Source organism: Hipposideros armiger, unplaced genomic scaffold, assembly GCF_001890085.2.
Source record: "Hipposideros armiger isolate ML-2016 unplaced genomic scaffold, ASM189008v1 scaffold_160, whole genome shotgun sequence".
In the NCBI taxonomy this organism is placed as follows: Eukaryota; Metazoa; Chordata; class Mammalia; order Chiroptera; family Hipposideridae; genus Hipposideros; species Hipposideros armiger.
In genome coordinates this window covers 2546781-2559347 of record NW_017731510.1, presented here as the reverse complement: position 1 = coordinate 2559347, position 12567 = coordinate 2546781, and the positions used below count along the sequence as shown (strand labels likewise).

The 12567-nt window shown below is 45.4% G+C and overlaps 1 protein-coding gene across 1 annotated transcript; it reads left to right on the top strand.

Moving 5' to 3' along the window:
- Positions 1-1946: 1946 nt before the first annotated feature.
- On the top strand, positions 1947-8655 carry SHISA2 (shisa family member 2). The gene is made up of 2 exons (XM_019651421.1): positions 1947-3309; positions 6575-8655. The coding sequence occupies exons 1-2, from the start codon at positions 2976-2978 to the stop codon at positions 7126-7128; spliced, it is 888 nt and encodes a 295-aa protein (XP_019506966.1). The 5' UTR covers positions 1947-2975; the 3' UTR covers positions 7129-8655.
- The last annotated feature ends 3912 nt before the right edge of the window (positions 8656-12567 follow it).

The window sequence follows — 12567 nt, the reverse complement described above, 5'->3', positions numbered from 1 at the left end:
TGATATCTAACCATCTGTTGATTGACTGGTATGGAGTTCACAGTTAATCCTGGGCTTACTGTAGAGGAGACTGTGGTGATGACTAGCAGGGTGATGGGCTGACTTTAAAGTTGGTTAGAACTGGGTGCAGCCTGGGCACACTGACACTTTCTATCTGTACGGATTGGGCAAGTTATTGAGGATAGCAATTATGTCTTTTTCACAGTGTTGCTATGAGGACTAAAGGAGACTAGGCTCAGTCCAGTGCTTGGCACAGAGTAAGCCCTCAATGAACACCAGCTAAGAGTATCTTCTAAGAAAAAAGACAATCTGAAAAATGGAGTCTTCCTTCAGCTTCTTCTGGTCTAATGTTAAGTGCCACTCCTCTAATGATTTTTCTGACGTCCCTCCCCTCCCCACTCTCAGGTTTTGCGCTTAAATGGACCCTGTATATCACCAGTCATAGCTATTATCATATATTACCTTTGCTTACGAGTATTCAGTTCTTTGCCTTTCTGTCCAATTTCTGTGTTACTCCAAGACTTTAAGTTCTGTTTGCAGGAAGTGGCCACAATATCTAACTTCTTGATGAATCCCAAGTATCCAGTACAGAGCAAAGTATACCATAAGCCCTTAGCATGTATTTGCTGAATGAATAATTTGATATTGAAACTTGAACTTATTAGGTTAAGAAAAGTTGGTGGCTGGTGCATTGAAAATACATAATTTCATGTAGCTAAAAATAACAAAAAAATACAATGAAATAACATGCAATGCTTGGAGAGAGGTTTAGTGAAAAGAATAAGGTGTTTGTTGGGGTGGGGGAGAAGGGTATGCTTTTTTCCCTTTGATTTGATTTTGTTGGGGTGCGTGGAAGGACATCGACAACTTGTCAGTCTGCACATTTACCAGGCATACATAAGGGCCCAAAGGTTGCTTGAACAGCAGTGTTGTTGCTGTGAATAAAATTGTTTTGTGCTCTATAGTCACGGACTGGGAAGGGACCATAGTAGTCATCACGTCCTATGTTCCACTTGAAAGATGAAGAAGCTGAGGGGAGCAAAATGCAGCGATTCTTTCTTTATTGGTAGGGCTGAGCCTAGCTTTCAGGTCAGCTGATTTCCAGACCATGTCGAAAGGGTCACTAGTCCCTTTAAAAATAATCACTGCTGCGTTAATAGCATCAGCACCTGTTGCTTCAGCTTCCGCAAGAGAGAAGCTATTAATTTCTCCTTCATCAAAGCCGAATTTCTCGTCTGTCTGAACCTTGTTTTCTTCTAGCTGCAGCTGTCTGCACGTGGTGTCACGGAGGCCAAACGTGGAACCCAGGCACCTTTCTGCTGTAATCCCATAAATCCCTACGCCCAAATACAGGAATTCTAAAAAGCAACACAAATCATGCGGACAGTGGCCAAATTTGTGATATCTTTCTCAAACGAACTCTTCCTTCCACCTTGTAGAAGGCTAGAGCCCACCAGATGCAGACCCAGGTGGGTGAACCCTGCCACCAACGTCCAGGTTCTTTCTTGGCTGGGCCTGTGATGGGCCATGATCAGGACAGGACGTCAGCTGCTGCAAGCTGAGAGAGACAGTTAATCTGAGTGGCAACTTTTTTGTCTGCAAAATGTAAAGCAATTATAATTCATTTGGGGGAGGTTTTGAGATTCAAACAGAATTTTGAATGCCAAAGATCTTCAATAAGCAAGTTTAGTTTGTTTTTATTATCATTGTTGTTGTTATTGTGTGAGCAAGGTCTAGATTATTTAAATTCTGTTTTCTCCCGCGCCTGTTCTAGTCGGCAACCCACCGCCCTGGGCCCCTGCCATTCTCCTCCACCCGAGTTCCAAGGTGAAGGGCTCCGGTGTCGTGGGGCGTCCAGGGGAGGAGGGAAGTCCGCGCAGCACGCATGCGCATGCGAGCCACCGCCTGACTCTCATAAGAGCGCAGCGCAGCGCCGCGGCCAGCCGAGTCGGAGCTGGCTGGGTGCCGGGCGCGGCGAGTGTGCGGGCGGCAGCCGCGCTCTGCTTCTTCCGTAGCCCGGAGAATTGAAACTTCCGTGGGAGGCTCCCATCGGTGCACACCTCCCGAGGGCGCAAGGGCCTGGGAGAGAGGGAGAGCCGGTCGGAGGCTGCCAGGCACCCGTGGGAGCGAGCTGCAGCCGGAGAGGCGGAGGAGGGGGACCGGCGCAAGCCACCCGCCTGGACCCGCGCGCAGCAGCCGCCTCCAGCCCGGCAGGCTCCCGGGACTGCGGCGGGGGCGCGCTGGCCCCTCGCCCGCGTCCAGGACCGCTGCGTGCGTGCGCTGGGAGGACTGACCTCCAGTCCCGCGGCGGGGAGCGTTGGGGCTGCTCCTGGGAGGCCTTCCTGGGCGGCGCGGCCGGAGCCATGCGGACCGAGTTCGAAGCTGAGCAGGCTGAGCGCTGCCGGCCGCTGCACTTGCTGCCCGGAGCCCTGCGCGCGCTGTCCGCCTTCTCGACCCCTTCTCGTTCTAGAGGGGAGTAAAAGAAGGGAGAGTCGCCCCGACTCGTGGGCGGGACCCCGAGTCTCAAACCCTGCGGCAGCGCCCTGGCTCCGGGTCCGCAGCGGCGTGCCCAGCGGTCATCCGACTACAGGGATCGTCCCCTCGGGGATGCACAGAGCGGTTCCTGTCGCGGGTGAAGCCTCCAGGGGCTGCGGCACCGCAGCCCCAGGGGCCCTCTGACTGCACGAGGAGAGTTCCATCAGCGCGGACCCACTCTCAAAGCCGCCCCTTCCGGACCAGGCTACCGGGCTGAGAGAGGGGATGGCTTAGAAGTCCCCTGGCCCAGCAGCCCGGCGTCGTCGGCTCCCGGACGTCGCGGCAGAGGGCAGTGGCCCTTGCGGGAAGCGCCGTGAAGGGACACTCAGTGAAGAGGTTCCGGCCTCAGTACTCCAGGGACCCGGGTCCCGGGGGCCACGACTTCCCGGAGACCGCTCTACGCCCTCTGGAGACGCGCCGCCCGCGCCCAGGGTGGTGCCATGTGGGGAGGACGCCGCCCGTCGGCCGCCTCCTCCCGAACCGCGGCTTCACTCCTGCAGCTGCTGCTGGCCGCGCTGCTGGCGGCGGGGGCGCGGGCCAGCGGCGAGTACTGCCACGGCTGGCTGGACGCGCAGGGAGTCTGGCGCATCGGCTTCCAGTGCCCCGAGCGCTTCGACGGCGGTGACGCCACCATCTGCTGCGGCAGCTGCGCGTTGCGCTACTGCTGCTCCAGCGCCGAGGCGCGCCTGGACCAGGGCGGCTGCGACAACGACCGCCAGCAGGGCGCTGGTGAGCCTGGCCGGGCGGACAAAGACGGCCCCGACGGCTCGGCAGGTAGGGCGGCCGGGCAGAGCGCGAGAGGGGAGGGAAGGTTGGCTTCGCCTGGACGGCACGGACCTGGGAGCCTGGAGAGGGGAAAGGAGTTGGGAGCACTGCAATTTCAGAAAAGGGTCTTGGACCAGGAGGTGGTGCCTGCATATTGGCCCTGCCATTAAAGCGTGCGAAGTGGGGCACCAGTTCACGGCCCTGGGCCTCAGTTTCCCCATCTGTGGGTTAAAGAATGGCTTGGATTTTTTCCAAGAAAACCACACATCTAAGGCAGAGTGGGTCTCAGCGCCACATTCCTCCTGTCCAAGGGCTCTGTGCCACCTCCCATGTTTCCTGCCTCCAGAGGTCTAACTTCTAGTAAGGGTTAATGTCTTGGGGCACCCGAGGGGAACCGTGAGGGCATGTGCCCTCCCTAGCGGGCTGGCAGGGACACTTCCATGCAGGTTCCTCAGAAGGAAGGCTGCTCCTCAAGGCTTCCTGAGGGTGACTCACTTTACCAGACCGCGGGGGAATCAGTTTCACCCGAACACGCCGCTGCATCTCTCCTCTGCCAGCCCCTGGCCTCTCTAGTTTCTGTACAGCTCTCACCACGTCAGACTTGGTAGGTGTGACATCAGAGCTGTGCCCAACTTGCTCTTTGCCGCTTTGATTTTTTTAAATTATAGTTTTTCAAAGTGCCAAAGCTAGAGTTGGAAAATTATACCCGTCAAAGCATTTGCTAGGTTCCATTTCCGCCACTCTTCACAGACCTCCCAGACAGCCTAACTCCAGGGTCCACATCAATATGTGTGTGTTTGCGAGTGAGGCTTTAGGCCGGTATAGGGGTAGAGGTCAAATGGCAAGCATGCCACAGAGGGGGCGTCTCTTTTGTTTTCTGCAGCTGGTTATATTAAGGACAGAACGTTTTTTACCAGAATGCTGAGCTCAGACTTTGAGCTACCTGAGCTTGGCACTGAGTGGCGTCTGTGTTTACAGAGCTGTCTCCCTGGCCTGGTAAGAAGCAGCTCTTTTCAGCGCTGGTCCCTTTGCAGTCAAGCATTTATTAGCACGCTACTCCTATTGTTCCGCGGCATTGAATCTGAAGAGAGGAGAACTGAGGGTAATTCCAGAAAAGGTGCCATCTTAAAACTCAAGCTCAGCATTGCAGGGTGTGTGGCGGTGGAATAAAGCCTTGAGAAATAAGCCAAAGACAGAACTGCTACCTCCATGTGTCTGCTAACTTGGTCTCGTGAATGGCCTCTAAAAAGTTAGGTTGGCTTCGGACAGATCAGTAGGCACAGCACACTTCTCCTGTTACTGTGCGATGTGCATGGGTGCCTTTTACACCTACCTTTAAATCTTTTCTCTTAGAAATTCTGTTCCTCTCACTTCCTTCTGCAACCAAGGAGGACAACATGCCTAATTAAGCAGTGTGAAGGGCTTAGAGGAACACTGCATTCTTTACCCGTGTAGTTATTTACACTCCCAATTAAAAATCCTGGAAAGAGAACAGTTATTTCTCCCCAAAATTCATTATGTGGACTTAGACTGCTTTCACCTAGATTTTGCTATAATTTTTTTTAACTTATCATTTGTTTACTTCTCGGTGACATATTTAGGCTGGTATCTTAATTTAGAGAATGAGATATTTATAGCATACAGATGAAAAAGCCCACATCCACCTCTCCAACGTGCTGTAGTTAGCCTGAAGTGACAGTGTAATTAGAACAGTCCTACTGTCAGAAAACCAGCTGTGCTGCAAACTGTAGCAAGTGTTTCTGCCTGCTCAAGGGGTACTGTGTCTTAATATAGTATTTACTCTGTTCAGCATTGAAGGTAAGGAAATCTTCAAATGTCAGCCGTGGTTAAATACTTACAAAATTCGTTTTACTTATAAGGCACTATTTCTCCATGGTTTCATTGCACTAATATATTCTAAAAACCCTGACTCCAGGAGTACCAGGGCTGTCAAAAGGAGCATAACTTGAAAGACGCTGTTTCCGCAGACAAAGGGTAGGCATTTCACATGGTGACCTCAGAAATGCTGTGCTGTACCACTGCACCAGTACTGGGCTTTGCCATAACCAGCGAGACCTAGTCCCTGTCCTCAGGTATTTTCCATTCGAATAGTCGAGGACATGGGCAGGAACACATCAAAAACTGTAGGATTTTGGTAACCTCGGGTGGAATTCCACAGAAGTGGCTCTGAGGCATTCTGCAGGCTCCCCTCTGCAGATTCTCTGTCTAGCTCCTGAAAGCCCTGTGCTGCTATCCTAGGCCCCATGGCTCCCATAAGATTTTTTAAAGTAAAATAATATAAAAACAGAGCTCGCTACCAGTTTTAGTAAAGTTACTATTATCTTTTACGGCTTGATTTTTCAGAATAAACCTCACCTGTTAAGTATGGTGCCCATTGCTTTACACTGTCCTTTCCCAAGAGTTCCATTGTTGGAACTGTTCTACCTCAGCCCAGCTGGGCCTGCCTGGGTGCCGTTCTGCCCACTGTGGGCAGCTGTTCTTCCTGGAACAAACGCCCTCTTGCTCCCAGCATTTATTCTCCTCGGTGTCTGGTTCCAGGCCGACCCACTGCCTGCAATACTTCCCTGCACACAGGTCACTTCCCCTTTCTACCACCCAGAACCCCAGACCAGCCCTACCACCCAAGGACCAGCCTCAGCGAGGCAAGCACTTGTGGAGTCATTTTTACCCTTCCTTGAGCTCTGTGCTTTACAGACTCATTTTGGAAATGGTCATGGCTAGAGTCTGACCTGTTTTTTATTTATTTGCCTGTGAAAAAGAACTTGCTAAAAAATTGTAAAAGGAGTTTGCAAGGTACATAAATAACTTTCTGAAGGAAAAAAAAAGCCTTTGAAATAATTTAAACTCATTTCTATACAGACCCTACAACTATCTGTTAGGGCAGACTTAAGTTTGGGCAGTTCAGTTATTTTAGCAATTGTAGAACAGCCTTAAAAGATGATACCCATATTTTCGCTACATTGGATATTTGCGTCAATCAGTGTTGTAGTTGGTGAGTCTAGCTATAGATATTAACAGTTTTGCTTTGGAGATGGGGGGCTGATCTGCCATGCCTATAGGGCCCTACCACCTTTCCTGAGCACATGATAAAGGACGGTGCATATTATGGGCTGCTAATGGGCACACAAACCGGCCCAGCCTGGGTCCTTCAGTTCTGGGTATCAGTGCTGCTCATTTATTCATGTCCACTGCCAATCACCGATTTTAGCTGCGTTCTTACAGTAAATCATAATGTTATGTTTTTGCCCTCCAGTCCCCATCTACGTGCCATTCCTCATCGTTGGGTCCGTGTTTGTCGCCTTCATCATCTTGGGGTCACTTGTGGCGGCCTGTTGCTGCAGATGCCTCCGGCCTAAGCAGGAGCCCCAGCAGAGCCGGGCCCCAGGAGGGAACCGCTTGATGGAGACCATCCCCATGATCCCCAGCGCCAGCACTTCCCGAGGGTCATCCTCCCGTCAGTCCAGCACAGCTGCCAGCTCCAGCTCCAGCGCCAACTCAGGGGCCCGGGCACCCCCAACAAGGTCACAGACCAACTGCTGCTTGCCCGAGGGTACCATGAACAATGTGTATGTCAACATGCCCACCAATTTCTCCGTGCTGAACTGTCAGCAGGCCACCCAGATTGTGCCCCATCAAGGGCAGTATCTACATCCCCCATACGTGGGGTACACGGTGCAGCACGACTCGGTGCCCATGACTCCCGTTCCCCCTTTCATGGACGGCCTGCAGACAGGCTACCGGCAGATCCAGGCCCCCTTTCCTCACACTACTAGCGAACAGAAGATGTACCCAGCCGTGACCGTGTAACTCAAGGCGCCAGCGGGTTCCTGTACGAGACCGGGGGAAACAGGCAAACTCTGGACTTGGCAAGGATTCTCAAAGTGGAAGTCCATGCACACCGGTGGCATTGATGGCACAATTCTTTGGGATGGCTTCATTTGCCCCCAAACTGTGTGAAAATGTCTCTCTCTGAATTAGCTTCTCTGGATATGTTTCATCCTAGTGCATGATTGATTTATGATGAAAAAAGAGCATCACCTAGAGATGCCTGTGTTATTCCCGAAGGTTGTATGACACATGCTTGAGCCCTTAAGTGCCCTTGAGGTATGGCTGTCAGAAATTTGTAAACGGATAGATTAAGGGTTTTAATTATGTCATTATTATTATTATTATTTCTGTCTTTTTACTGTACCAAGTCAGAACACCTGCCCCCCCCTTTTACCTGGGTAAGTTTTTTTCATAAGCACCCAAGGTTTAGGGGAGGATGTAAAGAAGACAATTATTATAAAAGGAAATCCAATTTGAACTCTGAGATTAGTCATTGATCTCAGTGTTTCACAGGCATATCTTAGTTTCATTGTAAAAAGATATATATATTTTGTCTATTTTTGTGCTTTGTTTTGGGTCTATTTTGTGCTTTTTTACCTTGTGTAGAGATCTTATTACAAAGTGATTTTCTACATTAAAAAGAGTCTGAAAGAAATTCTATAGTCACTTAACTAATGACGTTTCAGAACTCTGGGATTATTTTCATCTTGAAGTAGTGGGTGGTGTAGTAATAAAGCCATTCATGCCCTTCTTGATTGTATCTTCTATTTTTCCAACTTTATAGTGACACCTGAGAAGAGGTAATTAGATGTGTTCTTGTATTGAAATCATAAAATGTCACCTGCTTCTCCAAGTATGTTTAATTTTACCACGTGGTATGGCTTGGCATTTCTTTTTGGTTTTCACATCCCCGTGTCTCAATAGTATAAAGTACAGATCATTATTGTTCTCATAATTAAGGATCAGCATTTTTGCCTAGATCTGATAAAACGTTTTCTTGTTTTCCCTATAAATATCAAAGAAATGCTTTACAAAGATGCAGTATAGCTCCTCAGCCACAATCCGAGACTTGGGGTGAAATTTAAACCACAAATACAATTTACTTTGCAAATCATAACGCTTTTTATACTCTTGTTATCAAAATGGCTTATTTTTCAGGCAATAGGGACTATTAAGTCAAGAGAAAAGCTTTTCAAAGAGAGATTGCCTTTCTTTCCCCACAAAGTTAGTTCTTATTCCCCTGTCGTTTAATCTTCATCAAGCACTGTATTCATTACCAGTGTTCTGAAGGATGAAATTCAAGTGAATTTATTTGTGTATTGTTTACTTATAAGAAATAAGTTTAAGTATGTGTAAGTAAATTTCCAACTGTTAGCAAGAACCAAGATTTGTAATTAAAACATTGTAAGGTTGGTCTTTTACACATTTATATCAATATCTATAGTCTGTCATCTATCATCTATCTATCTATCTATCTATCTATCTATCTAATCTATCTTCAATCCACTCTATCATCTATCATCTCTCTATCTATCTATCTATCTATCTATCTATCATTTATCGTCTATCTCATGACTGAATAAATGTAAAACCGTTGTTGGCAATTGGTATCAACAAAGATACTCAATTTTTTTTTTAATAACCAAAGGTGGGAGAAATCATTTTACTTATTAATAAATATTTTACGGTATGAATTCCTAGGGGAGTTGGGTTTTTTCATTTTCATTTTATTCAGTAATTTTAGTTGGTCTCTTAAACCTGTTAATAGAATAAAATTGCTCAAAATTATAACTATTGCTTTCTAGAACCAAGAGCCCCTACCTTTAAAAGTAATTAATATCTGGGAAGTTTATATGTATGTTACAGGCATCCATGAGTAGTATTTTATGTATCTTATAGGAAATGTTGACAACACAAAAGAGACAGTTCTTTGGAGATCATTATATTATCAGGCTACATTGTCTTTGATGGAGGATTCTGTCTTGTCTAAGGAAGTAAAATTCCTAGAAGTTTGGAGGTGAAAGGGAACTTAGAGATCACCAACCTAGGGATTGGCAAACTTTTTTTCAGTAAAGAGCCAGAGAGGAAATAGTTTGGGCTTTGCAGGCCATATGGCTTCTAGCAACCACTCAGCTCAACCAGTGCAACACAAAAGCAGCCATAACCAAACGAGCGTGGCTGCGGGCCTGGAAGACCTTATTGATGCCACTGGAATTTGAATTGCATACAATTTCCACATGTCACAAAATAGTCTACTTTCGAATATTTTTCATTTCAAAATATAAAAACCCTTCTAAACTGGAAGGCTGTATAAAACAAGCCCTGGGTCCTATTAACCATCGGGCTACGGTTCGCCCATCCCTAATCTAGTCCATCCTTAGGCGACACAGGTGCCTCTCTGTGACATCTGGACAGGCTTTTCAACATACAGGGATGGAGGGTGCTTATGTAAGAGGGTGCTTGCTTCTCTATAAGACCACCTACCTTTCCCATCTTTTCTATGTGGTAATTAAATATGATTAAAGCAAAAGTGCACTTTAATAAACAACATGAGTTTTTCACTTGGTCCTACTTGGTCTTTCCAAAAATACAACATCGTTAGATACACGCTTAGACCTTTTCAATTTTAGTAAAAACTGGAGAAACTTAGCTGCCAAAGTAAAAAAGTTCAATTACCTGGTTTAAGTATACCTTCCTTAACTGTCATGAAATTGGAACCAATAAGGTGTCATTTATGCCCAGTAGAAATAGTTTAAAGTCTTGGTGAGAAAAAGGGAGCAGTTATGGATGGAAAAATAGCTTCCTGCTGCGCCTTTTCTTCTGTATCTAAACCTTCAGTGTTGGTTCATGATAGTTCCAGGAGACTTCTGTATCCCTGTGTGTAGGAAAGAAAGACCCTTTGATTGCAAGCAAGAAGAAATTAACCAGCTCTTTATGTCCATTTCACAGCCCGGAAACTGCGCATCTCCTATCATTTCCGCTATGTCCGGGAAAGTTAAAATTTAACAATACCAATATCCAAAGTGGCGAGAAGACCATTAAGACAACTGCATTTGGGTTTAGCATATTTACTTTGCAATATTCGCCTTCCACTTCTGATTACATTCCTAGATGCTTGACTAATGAAATATTTCATCTATTAAATTTACCTTGAGCTCATTTTTTTCAAGAAATCACACAGTTTCATTTCATGAATTTGTTGATCAATATTTTCTCCTTTTTTAAATTACAAATTAGGATTCAAGCTTCTTTCAGAAGCATTTTTTGAAGAAATCATGAAGGTTAGAATGACGTTGGTGAGGAAAATTAGGGCAGATGTTGGCAAATACACTGGACACGAAAGAAAAGTTTTAATTTTTAATAAAATTTTATTACATTTATTGGTGTGACATTGGTTAATAAAATTACATAGGTTTCAAGTGTACAATTCTGTAATATGTCATCTGTATATTGTGTTGTGTGTTCACCACCCAAAGTCAAGTCTCCTGTCACCACATATTTGACCCCCTTTACCCTCTTCTATCATTCCCCCTTCCCCCTTCCCCTCTGGTAACCACTAAACTGTTGTCTGTGTCTATGAATTTTTGTTTGTCTTGTTCATTTGCTGCTTTCAGTTTTATATCCCACATATGAGTGAAAGCATATGGTTCTTGACTTTTTCCATCTGACTTATTTCATTTAGCATGATATTCTCAAGATCTGTCTATGTTGTTGCAAATGGCAATATTTCACCTTTCCTAATGGCTGAGTGGTAGTCCATTTTTTATATATATACATATATATATATATACATACATATATATATATACATATATATATGTATATATATATATGTATATATATATATCACATCTTCTTCAGTCATTTATTGAAGGACACTTAGGTTGTTTCCATGTCTTGGCCACCGTGAATAAAGCTGCAATGAACATATGGGTATATATATCTTTACAAATAAATGTTTTCAAATTTTTTGGGTAGATACCCAGAAGAGGGATTGCTAGGTCAAAAGCTAACTCTATTTTTAACTTTTTGAGGCACCTCCATACTGTTTTCCATAGTGGCTGCATCAATTGACATTCCCACCAGCGGGGAAGAAAGTTTAAATGGTATTAAAAGTTGGGATTGGAAAGAGTTTGGAATAATACATTCTCTTCTCAGTTTGTCTCCTACCTGGTAATAGCACTCAAGTCTAGTTCTTTTTTCTCTCAGAGGCTTTGTTTCTGTTTCCTGCAAATTCACAGTGGTCTTTTGCTCATAGTTTCCATCTCCCTACTACACATATCCTCAGTGATTCATTAAAGTAGTTTAAATTAATGAACAAATGCTTGCTTTTGGTTGCTCAAGTTTCCTAAGTGCTTAAAAGGAATACATTTGTTTCTTTTTCATGGACTTTAGAATGCAGACTTCTCATTAACTTAGCCTGGTCTTCCTCCAGTCAGTCAGAATGGCAGCATTAAAATGTGTACTGTGTATTTTACAACCCTGTCCAGTGCAGACCTCTACTTGCAGGATGTGCATGGGGGAGCACGTTGGAATTTGGAAAGAGGGTTCAGGACTGGCAGACAGAGAAATCAGACTGACCCTGTCAGTCATTGGGATGGAAATTCCGCAGCTCTGGCAGCTACCAGACCGACTGGACTTGCTGAGTTCCTGCTAAGTAAATAATGCATCAGCGCTAATGGCTAAGAAACTTTCTAGGACTTTAAAAAAAAATGTGGATACTTCCCCATTTTGCTTAGTTCCCTGGCCTCTTGAGCAGGAGAAAAATCAAAGTGTCTGAGGAAGCTCGACATAGAGTGGGTGGTGGCAGTGGCTTTAAAAACCCATGGAAGTCCCAGCAGCCCGGAAGTGGGTCTGGACCTGGCCACTGGGGAGGGCACACTCTGTGTGTTCCACCTCTAGTGCTCTTTTCATTATTAAAAGGAGCAACCTAAGTATTACAAGGAGGAATAAATTACGCATATAAATGAGAACACCATGCCTCATCATTCAACCTTACTCCTCTTTTTCTTCTCCTTGTTACTTAGATGGTAGAGCCTGAGGACATTTCCATCCTGCCACCTCCTCTCTCTTTTTCTCTTTCTTTAAGTGCCAGAGATATGCAATTTTCATTCAGCCCATTCATTCCAAAATACTTACATAGAAAACTTATTTGCTTGCTGAAATTTTTTTCTCAGTTTAAAACATGAATGTTTTTGTCATCCAAGTGTCTTTAAGGGGTTAAGTAAAAGATGACAATGAGTTAGAAATTATTAAATCTTCCCTGAGAATTACAGCAATACATTTGGTAAATATCTTTTAGTGCATTGATTTGCATTTGCTTTTCTTGACCCAATGTTCTTCTGCATAGACTCATTTGTCAGTGGGAAATGGAAAAATAAAACCCTAAAAAAACAGTTACTCCCATCCAAGATGTTA

What these genes read in the sequence shown, in the direction of transcription:
- SHISA2 (XM_019651421.1), top strand. Translation starts at nt 2,976, where the DNA reads ATGTGGGGAGGACGCCGCCCGTCGGCCGCCTCCTCCCGAACCGCGGCT. An exon ending in CGGCCCCGACGGCTCGGCAG is followed by an intron (nt 3,310 to 6,574) that starts GTAGGGCGGCCG and finishes TTTGCCCTCCAG; the next exon opens with TCCCCATCTACGTGCCATTC.